At 49.5% G+C, this 27,729-nt stretch overlaps 2 protein-coding genes and 1 long non-coding RNA gene across 15 annotated transcripts in view; 2 read left to right on the forward strand and 1 right to left on the reverse strand.

Annotated features, from left to right (window-relative positions):
* Positions 1–15,163, forward strand: VEZF1 (vascular endothelial zinc finger 1). 2 transcript variants are annotated; one of them, XM_082328339.1, is made up of 7 exons: positions 2–206; positions 5,693–6,390; positions 7,135–7,198; positions 8,218–8,401; positions 9,875–10,093; positions 12,377–12,421; positions 12,759–15,163. In XM_082328339.1, exons 1-7 carry the CDS (start codon positions 174–176, stop codon positions 13,184–13,186), a joined length of 1,671 nt encoding a protein of 556 aa, XP_082184465.1. In that variant the 5' UTR covers positions 2–173; the 3' UTR covers positions 13,187–15,163. The 2 variants fall into 2 exon arrangements, with proteins under 2 accessions (XP_082184466.1, XP_082184465.1); XM_082328340.1 differs by lacking the exon at positions 12,377–12,421 and having other exon boundaries at positions 1–206.
* LOC309598137 lies at positions 1,766–19,976 on the reverse strand. 7 transcript variants are annotated; one of them, XR_014229964.1, is made up of 3 exons: positions 15,198–19,769; positions 10,970–12,093; positions 1,766–4,256 (listed from the first exon to the last, which is right to left on the reverse strand). It is a non-coding gene; the product is annotated as an uncharacterized lncRNA (long non-coding RNA). The 7 variants fall into 7 exon arrangements; XR_014229965.1 differs by lacking the exon at positions 1,766–4,256 and adding an exon at positions 19,881–19,976 and having other exon boundaries at positions 10,159–12,093; positions 15,198–19,106; XR_014229966.1 differs by lacking the exon at positions 1,766–4,256 and adding an exon at positions 19,881–19,964 and having other exon boundaries at positions 10,159–12,093; positions 15,198–15,518.
* The window catches only part of CUEDC1 (CUE domain containing 1), a 26,238-nt gene continuing 18,391 nt past the window's right edge, over positions 19,883–27,729 (forward strand). For 2 of the 6 annotated variants that reach the window (XM_082328341.1, XM_082328345.1), the window contains exon 1: positions 22,104–22,209. The gene's annotated coding sequence lies outside the window, so the exon portion shown is untranslated. Of the gene's footprint in view, positions 19,965–22,103; positions 22,210–23,669; positions 23,716–24,600; positions 24,726–27,729 lie in introns of those variants that run through there. The other 4 variants (XM_082328342.1, XM_082328343.1, XM_082328346.1 and 1 more) reach the window with 4 other exon arrangements.

Consider the following 27,729-nt stretch of genomic DNA (forward strand, 5'->3'; position numbering starts at 1 on the left):
GTGGTGCAGCCCGGAGGTTAGCGGAAGCGGCCGCTCGGCGCTGCCATGTTGAGCCGCCGCCGCCGCCGCCGCTTTGTTGTCGGCTCCATGTAGCTGGGGCCCGGGGGAGGGAGGGGGGGACCGCGCCGCCGGAGCCGCCGCCGCCGCCCGCCGAGGGCCGGGACGCCCCCGCCATGGAGGCCAACTGGACCGCGTTCCTCTTTCAGGTGAGGCCCCGCGGCGGCCGGCGCTGCCCGCGCCCCCCCTCCCCTCAGCGGCCGCGGGCGGGCGGCCGCCCGCCGGGCTCCCCGCTAGGCCGGGGCTGTCAGTCAGCGCCGCCGCCCGGCCTCCCGCCCGCCTCCCCCGGCCCGGCCCGCGGCGGCGGCGCGGCCCGGCCCGGCCCGGCCCGCCCGGGGCAGCGGCTGCCCCGGCCCCGCGCCGCCGGCAGCTCTTTTCCCTCCTTTCCCTCCTGCACTTTCTCCCCGCCGCCTCCCCCGAGCTGGTCGCGCACGGCGCTCCGCCGCCGCCGCCCCGCAACCTTTTTCCTTGCATTTTTTTTTATTTTTTTTTTTAAGAAAGAGGGCAGTGGTTATATTTTAAATTTTTAAAAAAAATTTTTTCCCCCCAAAAACCCGAAATCGCTTCTTCTTTTTTTGTTTTTTTTTTTTTGTTTGTTTGTTTTTCTCTCCCCCCGCCAAAAATAAAAATTAAAAAAAAAAACCAAAAAAACAACCTTCCACCGGGCTCTAACAAAACCCCGATGGAACAAACACCGTGTCTGGGAGAATAAATTAATCCCTCTTTAAACAGCCTGACTCAGGGGCCGGGTGACGAGGGAGCTTGTTTTCTTTTAAAATAGGACGCGAGCGGGCCGGATTTCTGTAAAAACTGGCGAAATGCTAACGGTAATCGGGAGGAATAGGGACGGTGGAGCGTGCAACCCCTCCCTTTGCCAACTGAGTCACAATTTTCCCCCCTTCTGTCTGCGAAAGACCGACTTAAAAACACCGCTGTTTATGTAATTCCGAAGAAAATCCAGTGTACCAAAAAAAAAAAAATTAAAAAAAAAAAAATCCTCCCCTGGCTTTTGTGAGCCGAGCCCTTTCACGCCGGATTGTTTTCTGATGCCTCCTGCTCTTTTTGGGCTTGAAAACATAAAATGTGTAATTGCAGCAGCAGCCAAAAAAAAAAAAAAAAAGGCGCCCCACACATCACCTTTCTCAAGGTAAAATAATCCTCTTTGGACATTCCCAGCGGCGGTCACTCGCTTACTCACTGTCCTCCTCGGAATTAAACCCAAACCCAACCCGTGACACGAGTTTGAAAACCTGAGTTGAATGAATAAATCCGCCAAGAGCGAGCACCATTCCTTTAGAGAGGAAAAATTATTCCCTTGCAAGTACCGAGGGATGAGTCACTTGCTCGGGTGCTCTGCTTCCGAAAACACGCCGGGAATGTTCCGGGGAGCCGGTACCGGGAGCTGGGCGCTGGGTTTTCCGCCTTTTCGTGATTAACGCGGGTGATGCCATCGAGTTTGGCTGAGGTCTGGTGAATTATTTCTCACTCTAGTGGGCAGTTGTGATTCGCACGTAGGAAACTTCACGCTAAGAAGTTCATCTCCTCCTTAGTTTAGGGCCATCTCCCTCCGAGCTGGGGCTGTTTTATCGCCTTTCTGCTTCCCGGGCTCACGGATGAGAGTTTTGGAGGGGAAATTCTGCGTAGCCTGGCAATATGGTATTGCAGCAACCTCTGTAAGAAATGCCAAGTAATACTTTCAAGTACGTGTCCAGCTTCTTGCTGCTCGTCTTTATTTTTTTGAAGGGTACTGTATTTTGAAATAGCGATGTCACACTTTGATTTAGGAGTAGGCTTTGCTGCTTTTAATTAAGGAGTCAGCAGTTCACTCTCCTAACGTACTTAGCTATGTGCGACTTGGAAGCATCTTCGTAAAACTGTGACGTGGAAATTTTCCTCTGATTTTTTTTTTTCTTTTTGCCCCAAATAATAAAGCTTTAAGACCGCTTAATAAATGCTGAATATTGTTTCTTGAGTCATTTTGTTAAACCCACCGATTTAGGGTGCGAGCATCCTAATGCACCCAGCAGAAAGCACTGTTAAGCTACTCCCGATGTGACTTTAGTTTTTCCTCTTCCCGTTCTCACCAACAGCGTGTTAGCCAAGATCCAGCTGATTAGTTAAAACTAGTAACAAAAAAATGGATTTAAAAGCCCCTCCCGGCCCCGCTCCCCGGTATTAAGTTAAATAACGAATGCAAGTGGCTGAATATACACGCTCGTTCTTCGCGCGGGGAGTTTTACCGAGCGTGCGTTTCAGCTGTGACAGGATTTCTAAGGGACAGTTTAATACGCGGTGTGCGACGTTGTCATTTTTAGCAAAATGTTTTTAGAGGAGGTTGCAATGTCTTAATTTTAGTCTTGCTGGCAATGGGATATGTGACTGTAAATTGCTCTTTCCAAATAAAGTTGTTTGATTGTGTTTAGGTGGCATTTTGATGAATTGTATCTTTTTAAAGAAACAATTGTGAGACTGAATAAGCAGCTCTTGTTTGGATATTATTAGTCCCTGAAATGCATATTTTGAAAACCACTTTTAGTATCTGCTCGGAAAGTGAAAGTTGTATCTGTTAATGTGAGGAGGAATCATCCATCAAACAGAGTGTTCAAGATATGACTCATGCTAATTTGTTGCTCTCACATTAAGGCTGGAGCGCAAAAATATTTTAGCCTCTGGCATTGGAAGTTCACAATGCCACATCCTACCACTCCGGGTCACGAATTACAGGGTGGTTTTTTTTTGTTTACTGCCCCCCCAGGAAAGAAAAAAATTAGTGATAGAGCGAGGGTATTTTGCACGAGAGCCTGTCCCAGGCAATCAAAATATCGCAAAAATGTTGACTTGACATTAATGCTAGGTCAAGTAAAAGCGTGGTCTGTGCCTGAATAAAAATGACTTGCGAGAGGCGTGCAGCAGGTGCTGTCTTCCCTTCTCGAACAGCCAGTTAAAAAAAAAAAAAACCACTGCCTGATCCTTTTTTTAAAAGGCTTTAATGCAGGCAGCCCTTGGAAACTGAGGAATACTGCTTGTTGCAAAGAGGGGTTGTTAGAAAGACGGCGCTGCTAATAACGCTGGCTATCTGGGAACCAAGATAAGCAGACTTATATAAGCAGCGGCTTCGTAGCCTGTAGCCCTATGAATATACATTGTTTTATGTCCACCGTCTCTGTCAGTTCCGTAGGAAATAAGTGCATCATTACCTCGAAGTGCTGACGATTCTTTAAGGCTTAAAAATATCCATAAACTGCCTAAGTTTGAACCTTGTCCAAAGGATTTGGGCTCTCTATTATCCGATCTGCTAGCTCTGCCTTTGAAACTGTATCACTGGAGCTATCCTTAGGTGCTCTTAAGTGTCTTCTGATGCAGTTTAACAACATTGTTTAATGCTTATTTAAAGTTGGCTGTAACACATTTCAGAATTTTTTTTAAATTAAAATTGTATTTAAGTACACAACTTGCTTAATATTGTACTTTTAATATGTATTGTACATACTCATTCTTTTTATGCAATGTAGATGTCTCAATCGCTTTTTAAAAACACGGAAAATAAATGCTTGAAAATCCGCAACTGTCGCTGAAGTCAGGCAAAAGTTTAATGGAGACGCTGGAGCTTGTGCCGTGCCCTGATTTAGCAGCGTAGCCTCCAGGAGAGTTCTGCATTCGACTCTTCAGCAAGCGCTTCTGCAAACCGGCCCCTTGGGCTGTTGTTTGAGGTGGCCGCTGTGGCCAGGCGCGGTGTGGCAATGCTCAGCTTACCTGTTGCATCCCAAGCTTCGGCACAGATGTGAAATGCAAAGAAAACCAGACGGGCTGGCCTGGCTCCTAGCGATTCCCACAAGTTTTGTCTCCCGTTAGCATACTGAATCCGGGGTTTCTCCCGTGAACTGTTTTCCTGTCGGATAGGCTTGGAGTGTTAGGGAGCACGTATTCGTACCCACGTGGGTTAGTGTTTGTGTCCACTGGTGGCTTTTATCCAAAGATCACCGGCATGGTGCTCCTGAAAAACGGGCGGCTAAAGTGATGCAGGGCTTGTGCGGTGGCAGGGGGAGGCGGGAGCCCCCCTGCAGCCGAGGGAGAGTTGCAGCGAGGTGGCTGTAGTCGCTGCTGCGATCGGGAGCGGCAAAGCGGCCGGAGCTTGGATGCAACTGAGGAAAAATTCCCAAAGTGAGCTTCTAGAAATACTGACTTCTCCAAAGGACGCGCTGAAACGGATTCACGTAGGAAGAGTATTAGACTGAGTGCTTTTCATAAAGCTGTCCATCCTCAACCAACCTAAAAGTAGACGAGTTGGGGGTCGCAAGCCAGCACAGCGTTTTGTACAGCTCTCACAGCCTCGAGTCGTGAAGTGAAGTACGTGTTATTTTGTGAAGGAAACCGTAGGGAAGGAGTCCTGGAAGGCTGCAGTACTGATCTGATGGGAATGCAAGTTTCCCCAAACTCAGCTTCAGACCTGGCACGCTGCATTAATAACGAGACTGATTTAAAACTGGTCTGATCAGACTGAGGCACATCTTGAATACAGATGCGCTTAAACTGGCTTAAGGTGCTAGAGTGATTTATTTAATGCTCCATTAGGCTGAATTGGTCTGTGTGGTTTCTAAACCACTTTACAATTGTATCTGCTAGGGTTTTGTCCCAGTCTGACTGGCTGAGATTTAACAACAGTGTTTTCTGCCTTAGAATAAACTGCGCCTAAGACAAGCCCGGTGTAGAACAGCCCGTAGCGGCCCAGGCTGCAGCTCAGCTGAGCGGTGCTTGCTGTGGCACGCTCGTGGAGGGGTCTCTGCCTCTTCCCTTTAGCTTCTCCCACTGATTCTGCAGTTCACAGCCAGTTGGTATTGGCTGTTTCAAAAGAGCTTTCAGGTCTTTTTTTTCAGCCCCCCCTCCCAACCGTGTTCTCCAGCATCTCTAAATGTCTATCAGTGCTTATCGATTAGCTTCTCTTCCTATCACAAAGTAGCTGCTGACGAGGAGAAAAATAACATGTCGCTATTCTTATTAGTTTCCAGGCGCAAAGAGCACAGTGGTCAGTGTATAAATGCGTCGGGAACCTGCTAAATATAGAAATGTGGCTTTAGACAGCTCTTGATTCAAGTTGCTTTGGTTTCAGTGTTAAGACACTGGTATGAACACGTTGTTTAAATAAGACGCCTTATCGCATCCTGGCTCTCTGTGGCTGCAGTTTAATTCTCACTGTGCACTAAGCTCGGCTCAAAGGTGGGGCGTTATTTTGCAACTCCCATCAGTACATTCATACGCTCCAAAGATAGTCCCAAGGTGGCATCTGATATGATCGTTAGCAAAACAAGTTATCTGTTATGTAAAGATCAAACGCTGTGTGAGTAAAAGATCTGACAAGCACCTAGTTGTTTTCCATAAGAAGTGTTGCCCTCCGGAAACTTAATAATTATTTGATTGTTATGATGTGTGCCTTCCTACACTTACCACAGAATCTGCACAGCGAATGCATTTAAAGCGCGAGCGGTTTATCCTGTCCAAAACCAAAATTATGTAACCTTTTCCAGTTCCTTCAATGGCTTTTGGTCTAGAAATGTGCTTTCCTGTAGTTTGTAAATGTTCTCACCGTGTCAGAGTGAGCACCCATCAATAGAATTTAAGTGTGAATGTTTGGTTTTAGGCACACGAAGCCTCACATCACCAACAGCAGGCAGCACAGAACAGTTTGTTGCCTCTCCTGAGCTCTGCTGTTGAGCCACCCGATCAGAAGCCGATTCTGCCCTTACCAATAACGCAGAAACCTCAGCCTGCACCAGAAACATTAAAGGATGCTATTGTTGGGATTAAAAAGGAAAAACCTAAAACCTCCTTTGTGTGCACTTACTGCAGCAAAGCTTTCAGGGACAGCTACCATTTGAGGCGTCACGAGTCCTGCCACACAGGGATAAAGTTAGTGTCACGGCCAAAGAAAACTCCCACCACAATGGTGCCCCTTATCTCGACCATCGCTGGTGACAACAGCCGAAGTTCATTGGTTTCAACTATCGCAGGCATCCTGTCCACAGTCACTACGTCTTCCTCAGCCACCAACCCCAGCAGTAGTGCCGGCGCAACGGCTATGGCAGTGACTCAGACGGTGAAGAAGCCCAGCAAGCCCGTTAAGAAGAACCACGCTTGTGAGATGTGCGGAAAGGCCTTCAGGGATGTCTACCACCTCAACCGGCACAAGCTGTCCCACTCAGATGAAAAACCCTTTGAATGTCCAATTTGCAATCAGCGCTTCAAGAGAAAGGATCGCATGACCTACCACGTGAGGTCTCACGAAGGTGGCATCACGAAACCATACACCTGTGGTGTTTGTGGAAAAGGCTTCTCGAGGTACCATGTAGAAAATCCCAGGCGAGCTCAAGTATTGGCTTTTCATAACCAAGAAGGGTTAAGCTATCATAGCGAGGGGCTAGGAGAACCAGACATCTTAGAAGATTGGTGAGGGGATAAAGAGCCTTGTTTACCTCTAGGGCGTGGGTCTCGATCCGAGCCAGATTGGCAGTGGCCAAAAGTGGTGGTCGCTCTTTTATGAGAATGTTTTGAAATGATTTTGCGACCTCATCCAGGTCCCGCAGGACACGTGTCTGTGTCACTGGTGGTGACCACAGAGCCCCTTTACCAGCCTTTGCCGAGGTCAGTGACCGAATGGGGCACGGCAGGGAAACCGTCTCCTTGCCTCGGAGCAAGGTTGAGGCGTACTGACAGAGCATTGTGGGGGAGCTTGCATTGCTGCTGGCTGTATTTATATCTGTGCATGCAACAGAGAAAACTTCAACCTTTAGAGCTGTTGATCTGTCACCTTTACACAAGGTACGACCAAACGTACCGTTTTCAGGTGTGTGAGAAGAACACGGTTAAGTTTTAAACTGCAGGTTGGGTCTCAGCGTAACTATGTGTTACTCTAGCTGAAAGCCACTGCGTAGGTACGGGGAACGTATTTATTCTTGCCATGCAGAGGGATGTGGGCTGCGAGGGGTCATCAGCGCAGTGTTCAGCACCGCTAGCCAAGGTGTCGTTACTATGTATTTGTAACAGTATGCATTTTCTTTTCTGTTCCTCTCTTTTTTTTTGCAGGCCTGATCATTTAAGCTGTCACGTTAAACATGTTCACTCAACAGAGAGACCCTTCAAATGCCAAGTAAGGGCTAAAATGATTTATTAAGAACAATATGTTATTGTATCGTTAGAATCTCAGGTGAATAATCTTCCTGAACTGTATTTGCTCCTGGATTTCTCTTTGGAAAGCAAGTTTAGGAGTAAAGTCGCATCCGCCTTACATACCAGCAGCACTGTAGTTCTGATGTAAGTGTAGAGGCAGTTTAAAAGGATGCTGTGGCTACTTTTTTAGGAAGATTAGAGGCTTTTTGCTTTCTCGGAGAACAACATAGGTGCACTGTTTTACAGTATGCTTAACTTAGTAGTAGGATTGTGACAGCGTCCTCAGCTCAGTGCTGATTACTGGAGTAATGTGTGCAATGTGTTTCTCAGCATATTGAAGTTAAATATGTTTCTCAGTATATCCATTTAAAATGGATTGGAATAGTTGATTCTGGATCCGTTATTTCGCTGGAAGGTGAAAGCAAGTTGTCATAAGTTGATGACTGAGTATAAGAGAAATAGTGTGACCGCCCTTGAACAGTTAACTGTTTTGCTTGGAATATCTATGCTTGTTCCAGCCGGTGTTTTAGTGACTCATCATATTAAGTAAAAGTCTTGTGTAAAAAAAAAATAGCGTTAGAAAAAGGTTTTGTTTCCTTGTTCTGATTTGGATGGGAACAGAAGTACTTGAGCAACTTCAGATACCAAGTTCAGATTTGTGCAGTAAAGTTGTTATTAAAAAACAGCTTTGCCTGTTCTAGGTTTTTGTTATAACCTACCTCTTGTTTTGGTAGGTAATGCAACTCCCTGTTTTAAGAAAGTTCAAGTAGTACAGAGTATGATTTTTGTCCTAGTTGTCTCAGAAGCCAACTTCCATTTTCAGTCTCTGTTTAGTAGTTTGATTTTGGTTTCTCTATAAATACAGGTAAAACTTAAGGTTGTCAATACCCTTAGGATACTGTTTGCACCTACGAGGTAAAATAGGCTTACAGTGGGCATGTAATTCATATTGTAATGATGCTGTCTGCACTTCAAGTGTAACTGTTGTCCTTCATATAGACGTGCACTGCTGCCTTTGCCACCAAAGACAGACTGCGGACACACATGGTGCGCCATGAAGGAAAGGTATCGTGTAATATCTGTGGTAAACTTCTGAGTGCAGCATATATCACCAGCCACTTAAAGACACACGGGCAGAGCCAAAGTATCAACTGTAATACCTGTAAACAAGGCATCAATAAAAGTAGGTGAACGTTTTAAAAACATTTCTAATAACAATGTGTTTGCAAAGGGAATTGCCTTTGATTACGTTAAAATGCAAAAACATACCCATCAGGCTGGGTATTCACACCTATTAAAAATAGATATTTGATAACAGGATCTTCTTCAGCTCAAGAAATTGGCATATGTGGAATTAGTTTGCTGCTAGATTGTGCTCTTATCCCTTAGGAATGCCCTGCCGTTTGTGAGAACAACCCATCTCTTGAAGAAAAGAGTTCCCAGGTTTTCTCAGCTTCTAAGTACAGTGCTACTTCCTGAACTGTACAGGCCTAAAAGTCCAAGAGATAATTCTGGAGATTTTAGAATATTTAAGAACTGCTAAGATCTGCTGAGTTTCAGGTTTGAAGCCTCATTTAAAGCTCGTCAAAATTAGGAGAAAGATTTCTCTGCTTTCTCTGAGCTTTGACCCTGGGGCTCAATGATTCCTCCCTCTGGCAATAGCTGACAAGAAAAGCATTTAAATCCAGCCCTGATATGTTTTGGGCATTAATGGCATTTGACTGGTGGTGTGCAGGATTTCAAATGAGATGTTTGTAATAGTTCCTTCTAGTCTTAAACTCTGTGGAAGTGCTGAAGCCCGCACCTGAGAGTGCCCAGTAAGCAAACGAAGACTTGACTTTCAAATCTTCCCTACTAAGATACCCGTAACTTAAGTTAGCCTACGTGATTAGTGATGCAAGATGGGTTTTCAGAGGAATCAAGAGGGAGAAGTAGGGAATGTCTTCGGAAACTTTGTCCTTAAAGCCTTTTAAACAGTATTAATTTACATCTTTTCAGTCCCTGTTACTCCTGGATAATTTGAAGGTACCAGGAATGTCTAAAATGCCTGATTGTTGAGCTTAAGATGAAATTTGGATGTGAAGTATTTTTCAAGGTATAGGGTTACAGCTCTGGCTTCCAAAGCCAGTTCGGTGGTGCTAAGCCAGTTCACGTGGGGCATTTACAGCAGTTGTTAGAGGTGGAAATGATGAGCTGTAATGTGGCCAGAGAGCAGTAACATGCTGTTCTGTGATGTAAAGGTAAACTGAAAATTTTAAGTCATACTTGCAATAAAAAGTAAAAAGGCTTTTTTTTTTTTTTTTAAACTGGAGCTGAGGCTTAGAAAAAGTAGAATCGGCTAAGCAGCTTGAATTCTAGAGACTCGTTATAGGCTTTTATTTCATTCTTCCTAAAAATACAAACAAAATAATCAGAAAGGAATTTCATTTTTGGCAGTGAAAGCAGATGTTCCTGACGTACAGTTTGTTTTTTAGATCTTGGAAAAGTAGTTTTATAAAACACAGAATTAATTATATGTTTTTAAGCACCTCTGTGATTTTTGCTCTTGGAATCCTGCGAGATTCCACACACTCTTTATGGAAGAAGCCTTTGTCATCTCAGCAGAAAACAGAGTAACTTTTCAAGGTGAATTTGTGTTCTTACTTAATTGGCATAGCATGCATGAGTGAAGAGACCAGCAATCAGAAGCAGCAACAGCAGCAGCAGCAACAACAGCAACAACAACAGCAGCAGCAGCAGCAACAACAACAACAGCAACAACAACAACAGCAGCAGCAGCAGCAGCAGCAGCAGCAGCAACACGTAACAAGTTGGCCCGGAAAGCAGGTAGAGACCCTGAGGTTATGGGAAGAGGCCGTCAAAGCAAGGAAGAAAGGTAAAACAAAACAATACTTATGGTCTTGGCTTTATAAGATACTGGAGTTTACAGTTATCTAGGGAGTTTAAGATGTCAGGAAAGGATGTCTTACATGAAAGTTTCATTCTCGATGTTAGAAGTAATAGCTAAAAACTAGCAGGAGGATAACATGACCAAAATTACGCTGTTGGAAATGAACTCCTCATTACTTGCTTCCCTTTGGTCTCTGTGCTTGAATGTGTACGTAGCAGTCATCAATTACAAAGGGATGTTTGTGTCCGCTCCAAGGCAAGAGTGTGTTTTTTTGACTTGCATGTGGTTTTTAGCTGTGTTTATGCATATTTACCAGTTGTTAACTTGTGTGCATATATATATATATATGTATATATACACACATACAACCCCCTCTGTCGTTGCATCATCATCAGTTTGCATGTGGGTGCTTTCTGTGTCCCTTTCATCTTTCCTCTCCCAATTTATTCCGTTTGCTTTATCATCACGTAACTGTCTTTGCATCAAGTTTTCTAGAACTCGTAGAACTTACTCTCCTATCTCTTGGTTGGTTTTTTTTGTTACGAAATTAACTAATAAGTGATGGTGCTTTTCATTATTGCTAGCTCACAGCTTACATATACCTATGCTACTGTAATTGAAGTTGAATAGCTTCCTATTGTTGGTCAGTGTGTCAGCTTTGTAAAGAATAGATTGTTTCAATTTAGTTAGGAGTATAGTAGTTTAAAGTCTCCCGTTACTGCTAGCTTATTCTTTTCACAACAGTTTGATTTCCAATGCCTATCATGTGACTCTCGTGGATTACATGTTTTAGGAGAAATTCTTAGTGACCACTTACTGTTTTTCACTAGCTGTTTTTAGTAATAAATGTTTCTGACTCACCTTATTTTTTTTTCTTTTCTCCTGAACTTCCTTTCAGTTTCTTCAATCTTTTTTTCTTTTCTAGGTCTTGTTTGTGTATTAGGCTGCTAGCTCCTTTCGCCTTGATTGTTATTCCAGTTGAATTGAATTCTGTGATCAGACAGTGTAGAAACAGCTTATTCATGTTAAAATGTAGTGATAACAGAAACATTAAATATCATCAGACCGCTAAGCAGATAAAGCAAATGGGTGTCAGATTTAGAAAATCTCTTGAGAATTTTTTTTGTCCTGCTTGTTCCCTCCTATGTCTTGTTCCCTCTTCCCTTCCTTTCTTATTGAGATTATTGAATATGCTTTAACAGAAACTGGTTTGGGACAGAATGGTGGGTGAGGGAGGTGGGTGGGTAGAAGTGTTGTCAGATTGATGATATTAGCTTAACTTAATTGGGGAAGGGGAACGGGGTGGGATGTGTCTTTGCGTATTACTGTGCTTGGAAGGTGAAGCTAGACCAGTCAGTGCCATGCCTATGTGCTACTCTTTCCATGCTGGTTCTCCTGTGCTAGTGCCACCAGTTGCGTTGGCTTTACAACACTAGATGGGATTTTTTTTAGTCTAATATGATTTATTTTCACAGTTTTTTTTTTTTTTTTACTCTTTCCCTTCCTTTCCACCCCTCCTAGATATGGACTTTGAAGAACCAACAGTAACCCTTGAATGGGGCTAATGTTGCTTTCAAAGTTAACTCTGTCTTGGTACATTTGTATTGCCCGAGTGGCAAGAGTGGACTCTTTGCTCCTGGCTTACCTCCTGAAACGTGGGTGTAGACTGAGCTTGGTGTCCTACCCTACAAATGTGGAATAAGACACGACTTAGAAGTGCCGTAATGTTGATCTAGAATATATTTTTGTCGGTTTCTCTAGCAGTCATCCCTTCCCTTTACCCGCGTCCACCAGCCCGCTTCTGTTTTTGGAGCCTTCTAGTATGGGTAGCCGGCAGGTGGTGCTGATGGATGCCTAGTGATCCCTCCGCCGTCCCGGACACCGGTGCCCGCTCCCCCAGTGCCCAGCCCTGCTAGAGCCCACCGGCAGCAGGGCCGGGCACTGGCCTCCTGGGTCTTCCTTGTTCGGCACTTCATTCCTGCTTACTGCAAAACAAAGTAAAAAAAAAAAAACCAACCCAAAAAACAAAACAACCCAAAAACCCACAAAACAAACCAACTTGGTGTGGAGCTGTAGCTTATGTGAAAGCTGAGGAGATAATGGGGGTTGAAAGACGTACTGACTGGGTAGCCTTGAAAACTGCTAAGTAGAAGTGCTGTGATCAGTGGAACAATTTAGTAGCAATAATTAAGACTGAAATAAGCAGGTAAATATTGAAACGAGCTTTGCTTATCAGTCCCTAATAATGACTTTTTAAAACCTTCACAGAATGTCAGTTCACCTTTGAGAAGGCTATAGAGTACGTACCATTCGGTATGTACACTCTCTCCTCTATTTATAATGTTCCTCTTGGGAGGATTTTTTTGATTGTAAGATACTGTTTTTATGAACATCAAAACCCTTTTTATAAGACAACCTCGCTTGACTTCTCAGGAAAAAAATGTTGAATTGAAATGAACTGCATGAGAGTTTGTATTTCTTGTAGGCTATAGAATGTTAACAGTTTTAACTTACTAATAATTCCTAAAGAAAATTATTCCAGAATTTGTACCTGTTCTTGTTTGGTTTTTGTTCTTGTTTTTTTTTTTAAATCTTGTCCATGGTTTTTTATGTGTTAAAAACTTTTTGTCTTTTTATGTCTCATTTTTAGAAGCTGCTAACTTGTGCCAAACCTCCACTGCTGCTACTACGCCTGTGACTCTTACTACTCCATTCAATATAACGTCCTCTGTGGCTTCTGGGACTATCACAAACCCAGTCACAGTGGCAGCTGCAATGAGCATGAGAAGTCCAGTAAATGTATCAAGTGCAGTTAATATATCCAGTCCGATGAACCTAGGGCATCCTGTAACTATAACAAGTCCATTATCCATGACATCTCCATTAACGCTCACCACACCAGTCAATTTACCTACCCCAGTAACCGCTCCAGTGAATATAGCGCATCCAGTCACTATAACATCTCCCATGAACCTCCCCACACCAATGACGTTAGCTGGTCCGTTAAATATAGCAATGAGACCAGTAGAGAGCATGCCTTTCCTGCCCCAGGCCTTGCCCACGTCTCCTCCCTGGTAAAGAATTTCTAAACAGTATTAAAAAGGATTAAAATGGAATCCTTACCAGCAGTTCTTTTTTGGGTTTTGTTTGGTTGGGGTTTTTTTTTGTTGGTTTTTTGTTTTGTTTTGTTCTGTTTTTTTTTGTTTTGTTTTGTTTTAGTTAATAATAAATTCAGACTAAGACACTGGGGCAACATGCACCATCAGAGACCATAGTAGCATCTTCCCCTGTTGATTTGGCTCATATGGTTCAAACTTGAGTTTCACTGGAGCACTTCATTTAAAGTAAGTTTTACCTTTTAGCTGACTGATGCTGAATTAGAGCAGATACTTACTTGCCAGAGTTTTTAAAAAAAAAAAAAGGTCATTAAAAAACAGTTTTATGTTTTATCCCTCAAATTATAACTTAGAAAATTATTTTAATCTAAACACTAGCAAAGACCCCTCTGTTTCTTTAACAGGGTGGATGGCTAATTTTAACTTGCCAGTCGTTAAGTCCACTGTTTCTGAGCTAGTGTAGAATCTTTGTCTGTGTTGATGTTTTTTTTTTTTTTTTTATGAGTAAATGCATTACAATGTTGTCATTGAAAAAAAAAAATGCATTTTGGAGAAAATATGCATTTTACCTTTGGGAATATGATAATTTCAGGCAGCATTCCCTATGGGAAAGGTGATACCAGCTCTGATATGCAAAGCATATGATAACTTATCATTCTAACTTCAACATATAATAGGGATTGTGACCTGATATTTGGAGATGTAAATATTACCCAACATATTACCCTAAGGGAATATAGCATTGTAGTCAACATTTTTTTTAAAAAAAACTGTTATTGTTTGGTGAGAAACAGCCATGGCTGACAGAAGAGGAGTCGAAATGTATGTAAACATGGTCTCTGAACAGTCAGACCCCTATGGGACTCTTATCTAGGAGCAAAAGGAGTGCTTTGAAACTTAAGAAATATTGCTTTAAGCTGGAAGATTCTGGAGGCACTGGGTATGATTTTTATGCCCTCTGCCTCCCAATCAGAGCCTGCTGGTGTTACAGCAGGGGACAGACGTGTTAGTTGTTCACTAGAAGTTTTGTCTTATATTAAATTGTATACAGTTTTTATTCTAACCACTAACTAGGTAGGATGCCCCTCCAGGACAAGCAGAGAGCGTCTTTTAATTTCTCCCCTATTTCTTAATCAAGTGTTGTGCAAATCTGTTCAACTTTGTAAATATTTGCAAACATCATCATTTTTACGTTATTCTTCTATTGTGTTAACACATTTCTATCAATTTGTGGGAGTTCTGGGGTGATGGTTTGAACTATTCAGCCCAGAACTTGTCCACAAATGGTCACACATGTTTAAGCTACATGTGCTTTTTACTTCTTAACCTGTTTATCTGTACATAAAGTAGAAAGCAAAATCTAGGGAAACAGATATACTTTTTAGACTATCATGTCACATATTCACGTTTTTAAAACTTTGTTTAAAAAAAAAAAAAAAACCACCCTAAACCCAAGACTCTACATTAAAAAAATAAAATAAAATTACAGTCGAGATGTTTTTATCTTAATGAAGTTGAAAGCTATGGAGATTAGCGTGTGCGCATTTTCACAGAGTGCTAGCAGGACTGACTAGTCAAAATGGACTGCTTCCGTTTCTACCCTGCCGTGTCAGTACAAGCAGTGACTGCCAGGCTGCTGGCTCAGGTGACAGGTATCTGTATCATTACGTGAAACTGTTCTAGGGGCTTGGACTACATAGTAAAACAAAAACAAAAAAAAAAAAAAAAGAGCTTAGTGTAAAATAATTTTATAAATGATCTTTTGTACTTTAGGACATCAAATTGTACAACTTTTGTATATATAAAAGCTTAGGAACTTTCTGTTTAGCAGAAAGGAAACACATTCCTACACTTTTAATGTATATGTTTGTTATAATGTCCATGTAAACATATGCCCTATGTTTGTGCCTTTTAATTAGTTTGTCTCAATAAACAAAAATGTAGAGAAGAATATGTAGCTATGACTTTGTTACCACTGTTCTTACTCCAGATGTGTAGAGGTCTTCGTTTTTGCACTGTGTAGAGCATTGCGTGCAGACAGCTGCATGACTTAGGCCGATACGGCCGAAACGAGGCATGTGAGGCGAATGCACCCCAGCAAAACTCCTTCCTCCCGTAGCGTAGAGCAGCCCGCGCCGGTGGGGCGTTGCATGTTGGGATGTGTAGTTTCCGAGCCATCTCCGTTACCCGTGGCAATGATACCAACTCGCACCAGTTTTCCGTAGTAGGCGTAGCGTTCTGGATCTGGGTAAATGGCAGAGATGACCCTTAGATGAAGTTTGGGCGTCCCTGAGCTTAAAAAAACAAAAGCATTAAAAGCCAATATGAAAATGTGTACTAGAAGTGGTTATCTATGAATGACTTACAATAAACAGGTGTGAGACTTAATTGTATGTTGTCAATTACTGTAGTATTGACAGTGGGTCCTTTGTACAGCTAGCCTGCCCTGCTGATGTTATTTTTATCCCAGCAGAGTAGCAGTAGAATAAACACATTAAACACCGGCAAGGAAATTTTTCAATCTGAGAGAGGCTTCCCAAACCACTAACCACGGTGCTCTTAGCGTGGGATAGGAAAAGGGCTGTTTCCTTTTTATTTTATGTTGGTTCTGCTCGAATGTACCTGGTTTATGTCCACAAAGCTACATTAGCTAATTGTCAACCTGTTTCATTTGTACTTGGGTAAACATTTGCTTTGTACTGTGTATAAATGGTTCCGAGGTGTGCTCCTCAGCTGTCTCAATACGGACATTAATTTCACTTTGTAATGCCATCATACAAAATACATTAAGCTGTTTTTTGACAAACGAAAGCTACCTGGTCAAGTAGTTTATACGGCATGCATGCTACCTTACAGTCGCTGGTATGACGAGGCAATAAGGCCAGCTGCTGTCGGGAGACGATGTATAGTCGCACGACAGCGATGAGGGATTTGTACGGCAACTCGTGTCGCTGCAGCCCCGGGAAGTTAAGACGATAAGAAAATGGTGGATGTGAAGAACAGATGCTCCTGTTACACCAAGTTAGTTTCTGTGCAGCTGATGCGCTTAGCCTAGTTTATTTCATGGAAACTTTGAAGCTGGATCTAGTCCAACGCCCGGGGAAGCCTATTGCCGTTGATTCGAGTGGGTTTTATATCGAGCCCATTCACGTCTCCGATTGCAAGTAGTTCAATAGGGGGGGTATTTTTTTCTTCTTCAGTTTCCATAAGCATTCAGCGTTAGGTTCGTGGCTTAGCACCGACTAACAGTTTTAAAGTTGAATTTTGCCTTGGAAGGATTTGTGCTGTGGGAAGTCAGAACAGTCAGATCAATGGCACGAAAACTCGTCCTGCGGGCAAGGAGAGCCTCCGGGTGCCTGGCTCTGCGCTGGCGAGGCACGGCGGGGCAGCGGGCCGCGGGAAGTAAGTATCACGCACAGCCCCCCACGCTGCCGGGAAACCGTAGAAATGGTTTACCTTGGGCACGCTTTTTTCTGTATTATTTGGAACACCCCACCGCTTCCAGAGGGTGTTTGGGGTGAGGAGAAATTTGGGAGTCGACCTTTTATGTCTTACCATTGGAGAGTTACACCTGAGTGTTGTAAATGGGGAAGATGTCTGTTCAGCCAAGATCACGGATGAGCGAGAGAACCACGTGTTATTCTCGGCGTACGAGTGAAGTTCTGTTTGCCATTGTTCACAAATAAAAGATCTTTTTTTCCCCCCTCTTACACTAACTTTTCCTTTAGAGTGGCAGAGGAAAAAAGTATTTAGTGTGTTTGCATTTGTCCACGAGAGGTTTAAAGAAAAACACCCAAACCCTAATAAGCTGTTTGAGCTGCAGCAATCCCAGGTTACATAAAGGGGCCGGGGTTGCCGAGGGATTAGGCGGGGGCATTACTGGTGGGGATAAGCCCTCCAGGTTCTGCTCGCTCTTCCCTCACTTTTATTTTAGCAACAGTCACTCTGAGCCGCATTTTGACAACTGCTTGGTGTTCATTTTCAAGGCTGTCAGGGTTAGATTCCCGCCAAAGAAAGAAGGAAGGAAAATTTAGATTTAAAGAACGCTCAGGTTTTTAAAAGGATCCAGTACTCTGGTATTTTTTTTTTATCTCAGGGTCCCCGTATGGGAGCTGAGTCGTTGAGAAGTGGACTACAGTTTTTCACTGCTGGGTCCTTCTGAAAACTCCTGCCTTGCTTTATTGGTGGCTTAGTTTATCCGTCTCAAAAACAGATTTAACAGTATTTTCAAAAGGCAGCTATTAAAAGCACTTCCAAGTTTTTAAATGCCTTTGAGGTCTGTCTTGGTGCTTAAGTGGGCCTTTTTACCAGTGCTTTTTAGGATAAATAGTAAGTGTAAAAATAAATCTCTTCCTCTCCTAATTGTCAGGCAGAATAAAACTTAAAACTTGATCCCCTTCTACCTATTCATTTAATTCGGTGTGTTTATACATCTTGCTTATCTTTGGATCATTCGCTCACAGCTTCCAGAGCAGCAACTGAAGGATGACAGAGGAACTACGTGCTAATTTTTATGTCAAAAATAGCTTTCACCTTTAAACGCGCAAGGCTCAATGACTGTTTTCTAATTAGAAAAAGAATGCCTGAGCTTCTGCTGCGAATCCATTTTACAGCTGTGCTCGGAGTTGACTGTCAGCCCCTGGTTAAAATTTAGTACTGAGGTCTTGACCTAGAAACAAACCTTTTTTGGTATTGGTTTGGAAAAAGTATTTCGGTGCTAAGAGAAACTGAGCCAGGCTGTCCAGCGAGCTCCCTCGTCACGGGCTGGCCAGGGCGTTGCCGTCCCATCGTTCGTCGTACGTTGCATCTCCCAAGTAAAGACCGCTGGGAAAGCCGGGCTTATGATGTTTTAAAAATAATAATGGATTTTTTTTTTTTGATTCTTCAGGTTTCTGGGCTAATTTGAGCCATTTTAAAAAGCCCTGGCTTTTTCTTTAAGGAAGCACAGATGCTTTTTGAAAACCAGACATTTGTAAAACATTTCAGCATGGGCATCTGAAATCGCTGCTTGTATCGGAGTACAGACCTCTGCTTTCCTCGCAAAGCCTTTCCCGTAGCTCCCTCCAAAAGCAACCCATTTAGTAAAAAAACAAGGGGCATTTTCAGAATGTATGGCACCTTTTGTTTTTCAGAGAAGGCAGAAATACTCCGTTCACCTTGTCACTTAGCTGTTCTTGCCGGCTGTCAAGACCAAAACATTTGTATTCTGTGTTTTCTGTGCAAGGTTTGTTTTTCAGGGAATTATCAATTTAGTCGGAACTGGCTGAATTAAATTCACTCTTTTAATTCTTCATAGTTGTGTATTTCTATTCCCATTTCTTTTTACCTCCTAGCGTCATTAGCAGCTCAGACCCATATCAAAGGACAGTAAAGAAATTTGATAAAATCGCCCGTTTCCCCCGAAACAAGCCTGGATTAGGAAAAGAGATTGCAGTCAACAAAGCTCACGGCAAGGCGCTGTGTCACAGAAGAGAAGCTGATCTGCGTTTAACTTTGGGAAAGCGAATGTACGCACTGAAAGCCGAAGGTTTGCCTCTCATGTTTTCACTCTTACTGATGTCTGTGTTCCTTGTCAAAGCCTTACAGATTTTTACCCAGGCTAAGGATCGCTTAGCTGCCAGACACGGATGAAACGACCGACTGGGGAAAAATCTCTGCACGGAGGGCCGTCCTGCGAGAGCTTTGGACCATCCCAAACGCGTGCTCAGGGTCCGGCACCCCCAGATGTGCTTCCGAGCCGGTCTTGCTGCCCGCGGCAGGGTGCTGTGGGAGGCCGGCCGCGGGTGCCCGGAGATGCGGTTTTCCTCCCGCAGCGTGTCCGGAAGGGTCTGGAGAGCTACGGAGGCCCTGACCTGCTGCCGTTCGCGGTCTCACTCCGGTCTCTGCAAAACGGGAAGTGTTTGCCCTGTGTAAACTGGCTCCTGTAATTTGTAAGAGGAGATCACTTCCCGTCCTGAGCTGTTTTGTGGTATGGCTGCAAGCTGTCAGACACTGTAGCGCTGGATACCGGAGACGGCTGCTTTCTATCTGTGGTCGAAGTGATGCTTTGTTATAATCCGTCTCTCATGTTCAGCCCTTGGGGCAGGAGTGGTGCGTCCCCTTCCTTACCCCATGCGTGCACGGGGCTGGTGGTCTGAAATCCAGGAGCCTGGGATGCTCAAAAGGTGCGGAGGAGACCGAAAACCAGCCCCGGAGAGCAGCTCTCCTCGGGATGCTGCTCCGCACCGGTCGCACCCGGGCTGGCCAGGGCCAGAGTGCCCGGCCCCGCAGCCGCGGGTGCTGGGGAAGCCGGGGTCCAGCGCAGGGGATCCTGAGCCCCCCAGAGCCCCCGCCAGGGGCTGTCTCACCCCCGGGGCCGGGCAGACCCGGGGTGGTGGCGGGTCAGGCCTCGGCGGGGGCAGAGGGGACGGGGCGGTGCCGGCCCCTCGACGCCTCCGGCCGGGCCGACACCTCCAGACCCGGGGGGGGCTCACCCAGGCCCCGAGGGGGGCCCCAAGCGACCCCCGTCCCCGCTGCATTGCGGCCCGGCCGCCGCTAGGCCCCGCTCCCAGCGCCCCCCCGGGCCGCCCCGGCCCGGCCCCGGCCCCGGCCCCGCCGCGCCGCCCCCAGCTGCCGGGCACGGCGGCCGCCCCCGCCCCCGCCCGCCCGCCACGTACGTCTCCCGTCCCGGCTCCTTTCCATGGTTCCCGGCGTGACTGGAGCCTGCCGCCGCCGCCCCCGCAGCGCGGCGCCGACCGCCGGTAAGGGGGGGCGGGACGGGGCTCTTTGTGCGCCGGGCCGGGCCGAGCGGGGCCGGGCCGGGCCGGGCCGGGGCGGGCGGGCGGCGCCTCCCGGCCTGCGCGGGCCGCGGCCCGGAGCCTCGCGGGCCCCGCCGGGGCCGGGCCGGGAGCGGGGGGCGGCCCCGGGGCTGCGCGGCCGAGCCGGGGGCTGCGCCCGGCCGAGCCCGGCGCTGCGCGGCGCGGCGGGGGCCGGCGGCCGCCCCCGAGCCCCGGCGGGGCGGGAGGTGCCGCCGGTTCGGCCTCCGCTGGGGCCCGGGCAGGGCGGCCCGGGGGCGCCCGGCGGCTGCGGCCGGGCCCGGTGCGGGGCCGCGCCTGTTGCGGCTGCCCGGCGGCCCCCTCCGGAGCCGGGCTGGGAGCCGGGCGGTCGGGGCCGCAGCCCAGCGGCCTGGCCCCGCCGCTTCTCCCGGCTCCCCACCTCCCGGCGGAGCCCCTCGGCCGTGCCGGGGCCCCGCTCCCGCCGGGCACCCGGAGGGTCCCGCAGAGGCCATCCCGTGTGGGGAGAGCCCTGAGGGAGGCGTGGGTGCAGCTGAGCCCGCTGCCACGGCGTGGGTGGGTGTGCGGGGTGAAGCGTCCCCATCCCTGCGTGGGGCTGGGAGCAGGATGGCAGACGCCAGCCCTGGGGCAGGACCGGGCTGCCGGCAGTCCCGGCGTCCCCCTCAGCCCCCGGAGCATCGCCGCTCCCCGAGCCTAACCCCTCCGGCGCACAGGGTGCGCGGGCAGGGTTGGGGCTTTGGTGGCTTCCCGCTGCAGGACGTCATCCCCTTCCTCTGCGCCTGGTTTGCGGAGCGATGCGCTTCGCACCCCTGACATCGCCGCCGGGGTGGGTCACAGCTTAGCGTAGGAACCGCAGCAGGGCCCCGGCGTGCCAAGGCGTTGGCGGTCACCTCCTGGGCTGGGGGTTGTTTGGGGACCCCCGGCCAGGTGCCCAGCCACATCTCCCCGTAAGGACGGAGGGCACCGTCCCGCCAGGCTGCTCCTTGCCCGGGGTTCCCGGCCAGCGCTGACATTGCCACCGATGGGTTGTGGGCAAACGGCGATGGAGAAGGGTTTGGGAGCTGCCTTGCTTGTGGAAGTCACCGTTCAGAGCAGCTCTCTCATGCACTGTTGGTCTCGTCAGGCGGGTTGGAAAGGCTCCTTTTTATTATTTTTTTAAAAAGCAGCGGAGTCGCACCTCCTCCTCACACCTCCTCCTGCTGCTATCACTGACAACAAACGTGGGGGACGGAGCGGTAAGGATATCCGCGCGGGAAAGCCGCCGTCCTGGGCTGACCCCTGAGGCTGTGACTGGGGCTTTGCTGGCGGGGCTGCCCCACGGCCGGGGAAGCTGTGGCTCTCCTCACCTCCTCCTCCTCCTCGTTGTCTAACGACACAGGCTGAAGTGGCATCTGCTCTGCTGTGAAGCTTTTTGTGATTTTCACAAAGGTTTTCCCGTGGAAGCGCCTGGCTGGAGCCCGGCACCGGGGCAGCGAGACCCCAAGGGAGCCGTGCACCTCTGGGAGGGGAGGTCGGCCGGTGCCGGCGGTGGGGCTAAAGGAAAGCTTTCGGCAGTCCTTGCGGCAGAGGACACCCAGCCCGCTGTCGGCTCGCTGTGCCTTTCTCGTTGTTCCCTGTCGCTGTGCACGCCGCTCCTGTGGCCTTCCCCGCCGTGATGTCTGACCACCCCGGCAATGCCTGTCTCCGCCGTGCTGAGGATGTGCCTGATGCCGGCAGAGCCTTACGCACTGATCCCCGGGTGCCTGCAGCCGCATCCCGGTACCGGAGCCTCCGATTGCCAAAAGTGTTTCCTTCAAAGACGGGTCAAAGATGCCCATCCTCTTCCCAGCCACAAAGTTCCCAGGAAAGTTTTGGCTTTTTCAGCATTTTATTAAAAAAGAGCTTTCAAATGACAAAAAAACCCTAACAAACCAGCGTCTACACACCGACACCTACCCTTTTTCCCCGACCGGATCCATGGTGTGGCTGAGCAGGCTTTGCCATCGCGGCGGCGTGGGCACTGTGGTCCCCCTCCGCCCCGGGCTGATATGAGGGCGCGGGCAGCGAGCAGGGCTTCCCAGTGCAACAGGGAGTGCTCAGTACTTATCTGCCTGCACAAACACCCTCTGCAGGGGCAAAGATAACGGGGGACGCTGCTGGCGGTGGCGTTCGGAGGGGAGCAGCTGGGAGAGGAGCCAGAGGGTCACTCGCGCCTGGCGTCTGTGCCGTGAGGGTAAAATCCCGGGCTGGGATCCGCGGGGAGGGGGCTGCTGTCATAACCCTCTGGGTGCGCTCCCTGGCCAGCATCACGGGGTGCTCGTGGTCAGAGCTGGGAAGCTTTTGGGCTGCACAAGTTAATGATGATGATGATGATGATAAATGTGTACTATAAAATAAGAAAAATGCTTGAAGTCATAACACGGAGCCCCTCGCAGGTGTGCGAGGCGGTAATGGGTCCCTCTCTTGGGGCATGGCCGGGGCAGCAGCGTCTCCATCACCGTGGCCAGAGCGTGGAGGGACGTTGGCTGGAGCCTCGCCTCTGCTTGGCGGCACTGGGCTTGCAGCAGTGGTTTGGGGACCAGGTTTTCCCAGGCCTCGGTCCTGGTTTTGGCTGGTTTGCCGGTTCCCTGGGGTTAGCGCAGGAGCCAAGCAGGCACGGCGGTGTGCGAGGCGAGCCTGGGCAGGGAGCCTTGCCGGCAAGACAGTCCCCAAATGGAACAGGGAAGTTGGAAGGGGAAAGAAATCCACCCCAGCTGGATGGAAAGCCGGCTGAAAATAACTGTAAACAAGAACAGGGGGAACATCTGGGTCCAGCTCTTGCACCACTTCTGACGGGCACGGGGCAGCTGCCACCTCCAGGCGATGGCTGAGACTCGGCTCCTCCGTCGAGCAGCCGTGCTGGCATTGTGTCCTCACCGCTCCTCCGGCAGTGCCGAAACCACCGGTGTCCCGCGAGTGTCGGCCGCCGGCTGGCCTCCTCCCTTGCCCCGGGGGGGTCCCCGCGTCCACCCCGGTGTTGGCAGTGCCGGGGGGGGCACAGGCTGTGGTGCCCCCGTCCGCGGTGCCCCCGTCCCGCCCCGCCGGCCGCCTTTGATGCGGGTGAGTGGCAGGTCCATTGTGGCCCCTTTGTGCCTCCCTCGGTTCTCGGGGTCCGCACAAAACCTGCCATGGAAACCAAAGCCAGCCGCTGCCCCAGGAAACCCGCAGGCGCAATTAGGAAATGCAAATATAAATGCAAATTCCTGCGCTGCCTTCCAGGGCCCGGAAAGTTGTCCCTGGGCCACCGATGTCCCCGGGCCACTGGTGTCCCCAGCTGCAGGGATGGGGAAGGCATCGGGGCAGGACTGGGCAGGCAGCAAGAGCCGGGATGAGCTGCTTTTGGGGTGCCTCAGGCTTTTCCTTGGCTGCCCCGTGCTCGGCGGTGGGAGGAACGAGGCATCCCAGCCTGTGCTGAGCAGTGACTCATAGGTGACAATATGACATTGATATTTTTTTCCATCTTCTTGGTTGCCCAGTGACAAATAAACAAACAAGTGTCTTAAAATCCAAAGTAACTGTCTTGCAGGAACCGTCCCCTCCTGCCACGGTTGTGCGTGGCTGGGTGCCAGCATGTCCCCATCGCTGGCGGTTCTGCCTGTATATTCTGGGGTTTGTTTTGGGGAGATAACTGTCTTTCTCGCATCCTCTGCAGCTGCGGTGTGTGAGCCCAGCAGAGGGAAGGCAGGCTGCCGGCTCGCCGGTAAGGACCCTCCTCACCAAAGCGCACCAAGAATAGATGGAAAAGGAGATAAAATCCACCCACAAATAACTCTGGGAAGCACAAAAGCTTCAGGTCTTCATTTCTAGGTGGCATTTATGAGCAATGGACACTCTGGCCCTTCCTTGGGTCCCCAGAGGAGTGTGTGTGTGTGTGGAGTGGGGATAATGGGGCTGAAAAGGATGGAGGGGAGAGTGGGGAGGCTAAGGGAGGATGCTGATCTGAGCAATTCCCCTCCCTGGGAGGAGGCAATAACGTTTTCTTTTCCCGTCTGCTGGAGGATCTGTAGCTAGGAGCTGGGGAGACAAGGCTGGCACGCGGAGGGCATTGCCCACAGCAGTAACACGTGTTGGGAAGGGCAGATCTTTATGCGCCGATCTGAACCCAATCTAGGGCTATACTGCTTAAAACCAAGCATTTGTTGATGGCTTTTATTTTTCCAGGCTGCAGCCCCTAGGTCCTTTCCTGTCTGCGGCTGAAGTGGTGCGGGATGCGCATCCCCATTAGTGGTGCTTTCCCCTAGCTCCAGTCTGCTTTTATTGCTGGGAAATGAGCTCTGACTCCTGGAAGTGGTATTTTTTCCTTCTGCCTGACAGCTTGTCGATCCCTGCCCTCGCTCACTTCCCCAGGGAAGGTGCATGCAGCCGGGCACGCAAGGACGCCGGCGATGGAGCCTTCCCGCCGTCCTTGGCGAGGAAAGCAGAGCTTGAGCTGGGGGGAAACAGGCAGGTCGTCTCCAGAAAATGGAGCATGGCACACTGCTAGATGGGTTACAGGGACATTCAGGCTCAAAGCTGATTTTAATATTTGCCTTGGTTACGGAGTCAATTATAACGGTGGGTTTTTTCTTTGCCACCACACTTCCAGGCAGCAGTTGAACGCACACGAGTGCAACCTTTGCAGCAGCCGGGGAGCTCTGGGGAGCAGCGGGAGGCACCGCAGGCTGCACTGGCACCCTCCTCCGTCGGGCACAGCCCTGCCTTCACCTCCAGGTGCCATCTGCGAGGGGGACGGGGGGACCAGGAGCCTGGGCACAGCTCGCGGGCAGGACCCTGCCACCCCTCGTGCCTTTGCAGAGCTGGACTGGGCATGGGCAGGGGGGGAATGGTGGCCGGAGCCCTGGCCGATGGAGATGGGTTGTGTGGCAGCAGATGCTGGGCCCGTAAGGCAGCGGTGGGAACGGGGGACGGCCGTCGGGGAGGATTCCCGGGCTCCTGGAGCCTAAACTGTTGCTTATAAGATTCTTGTGGCTTTGAACCTCCCTGGCTGGCAATTGGCACGGTCAGGCCAGTGCAGAGCAACCAGGACAGGACAGCGATGGGGTTGTACATGAATTAATTATGGAAACTTAAAAATAATGAAACAGAAGCGAAATGGGATTTTGAAGAAGAACGTGACCTAGTTTGGTGGCTGGGCACAGCAAGCAGCGAGCGGGCGAAGGGGGCAGCGGGCAGAGCCGCTGCTCGGCAGCTCTGGGTTTCCCTCGCTGCCGAGAACTGGGGCTGTGCTGGCACGGGAGCAGACCCTGCTGCTGAGCTTGAAAGGAGACTGAGAGCTTATCTCAGCATTGGCCTGGCTTCAAATCCAGGTTAGCATCCCGTCTAATTTCTGTATAAAACTGATGTGCTGTGATGGAGCAGAAGGAACGGAGCAAACTCGATCCGTTGGCTTTCGAGGGCTTTTCTCTCCCCCGTGAGCCCTGTTGTGCTGGGGCTGGAGGAGCCTGTTCTTGAGGCTGGCTGCAAATGCTTCTGCAGGAGGGGCCTGACGTATTGGTGTTAATTAAATATCTGTCCCTGGCGAGGTATAGTGTTTCAAGCAGGTTCTCCTCTGCTGAGCAATGTCACCGAGCGCGAGGGAGGACAAAAGACCGGCGCAATTACAGTGTGACGCCGTGTCCCAGGACAACGAGGATACGGCAGCGCCTGAATTGTCGGCTCGGTGCTTTCGTGGGATAGCTTGCATCAGCCATATGGCTTAGTGACTCATAAAAAAAAAAAGAGCTCCTCCATTTGCAACTTAATTAGTCCCTTTCTTCCCCTCGGTCTTGGCTCGCAGCGATCCTGACTTGTAAGCATGGTGCTGAGAGGTGCTGTGGGCTGAGTGGGGCTGCGGCCAGCTCCTGCCTTCGGCGCAGCGGCAGCGCAGGCTCATCCTGGATGCCGAGGGATGGATGACGGCGCAGGGTGGCCGGTGTGCGGCAGGCGGGCATCGGGCAGGAGCCTTGTCACTGGCTTTATGTCATGTGTTGCTGCTGTGCCACGTAGCAAGGGGCCGGGGGGGCATGAATAAGCGAGGGGTCCTGCTTGGAAGGGCAGACTGGTGTCCTGCTTTACCGCTTCATGCAAAATACCCGCAGGACGGCCCCAAGGCTCCCTCGGCTTCCCCGGAGAGGCTCTGCCATGGCGCCTGCACCCGCTTGCCTTCCCGGAGGGCAGGGCAGGAGCTGGCTGAGGAGCAGCCCAGCAGAGTCCCTGCACTCGCACGCATTCTCGTCGGTACGGTCAATTTGTTGTAAAAAAGCAAAACCACAGGAAGGCGATGGCTTTGGATGCCTGCAGCTCTCCTCTTTCACACCAGGTTATTTGTGTCTGCTCATCACAATCTCCCTGTTGCTGCATCTCCCTGTCGTACCCCCGTGCCGCCCTCGTCCTCTCCCCAGGGACACCTGAAGCTGCCGACATGACGATGGAGGTGCGGGACCTTCCCGCGCAGGCCCCCCCAGCATCCCCGGTGGGTTTCAGCGTGCACATGGCATGGAAACCCAGGGGCTTTCCTCCTCCTCAGCTGTGGTTTAGTGCCCCGAGGGAAGAGGTTGCCAGCAACCCATGCAGCGATCACCTCTAAATCTTTCAACCAGACCCTAATGGCCCAGGGCCTGTCCTGGTAAATAATTCACCGTGCTGTCAGTGGGAGTTTTACTCGACTAATTTTGTTTCCACAGAAACTCGTGCGGTCTCACTGTTCCACAGAGCCTCGGGCAAACCAATACAGGGTTTTTTTTGACTTTGCATGTTAAGCGATGGCCCTTAAACCCTGAGGGCAGGAGAGAGCAGCAGCCAGAGATGCTGGTGGCTGGGCAGCACCTGGGTGCTGCCTTTCGCCTGCGTTGGCCCTGGTCTGCGCTGCCTGTCCCTGCCTGTCCCTGCCACGCTTTGTGGGATGCCCAGGGCCAGATCCTGCAGAGATGCTCTGCACCACTGGGCTGTGGCAGGGTCAGCCCAGTCTAATCCCAGTCCATTCCCAGTATGTTCCTGCTATGCAAAGAGCTGGAGGGGAAGGGGCTGCCTCCGCTCAGGCTCTTTCTCCGTTTTTCCCCTCCTGTGCTTTAATTTCTTTGACCCTTGACCTAAAATGGCAAATTAGCATTTGTGAATCAGCCGTGCTAATTAGCTGGGGAGCGGGGCCAGCCCTGCCCCAAGCCTGTGTTTGCTTTCACCCGCTCCCCGTTAGGTGCTCGCTGACCAAATCTAACCCCAAAATTGCCTGGAGGTGACTCCACGCACCCTGACCTGGGTCCGGCCCCGGGGAGAGCCGTGCACCTTTGTCTCTGCAGGAATTTTTATTTTCTTTCACTCCCCGCTGCTTCCTGGTGCTTTTGTGCCGAGCCAGGAGCACAAAGGGGGGAGAAGGGATAAGCAGTTCAAGATGGGTTCGTGTGACATATGGCGTGAGGGCTTTGCATGACGGCTGTGGCCGGTGCCAGGGGGGATGCGAGCAGGCACGGAGGTGCCTGGGCTTCCCTCCTGCGAGGCTTGAGACGGATGGGTAAACTGAGGCAGGGAGTTCGGCGATGGGCACAGGGCTTTCCCGTGGGATGGAGGCAGTGCTGGCACCCGCACCTTGCTGCTGTCGTGTGAGCCTTTGCACCGGGCAGCGCTTGCTCCTCGTAGCCGTTTCAAACAAGCTCTAAGCTGATTTTTCAGCTGGGACATGCGTGTTTTGATGTCAGCGGTGAAAGCCGGAGGAGGAAAGGTCGCTGATGTTCAGCCACCT

Source organism: Platalea leucorodia (assembly GCF_965183815.1).
Source record: "Platalea leucorodia genome assembly, chromosome: 16".
NCBI lineage: Eukaryota > Metazoa > Chordata > Aves > Pelecaniformes > Threskiornithidae > Platalea > Platalea leucorodia.

Bases quoted from the DNA above. Each gene is read 5' to 3' on its own strand.
- VEZF1 (XM_082328339.1), top strand. From the start codon at position 174: ATGGAGGCCAACTGGACCGCGTTCCTCTTTCAG. The intron at 6,391-7,134 runs GTACCATGTAGA...TTTTTTTTGCAG, and splicing joins TGTGGAAAAGGCTTCTCGAG to GCCTGATCATTTAAGCTGTC. The intron at 7,199-8,217 runs GTAAGGGCTAAA...TCCTTCATATAG, and splicing joins AGAGACCCTTCAAATGCCAA to ACGTGCACTGCTGCCTTTGC.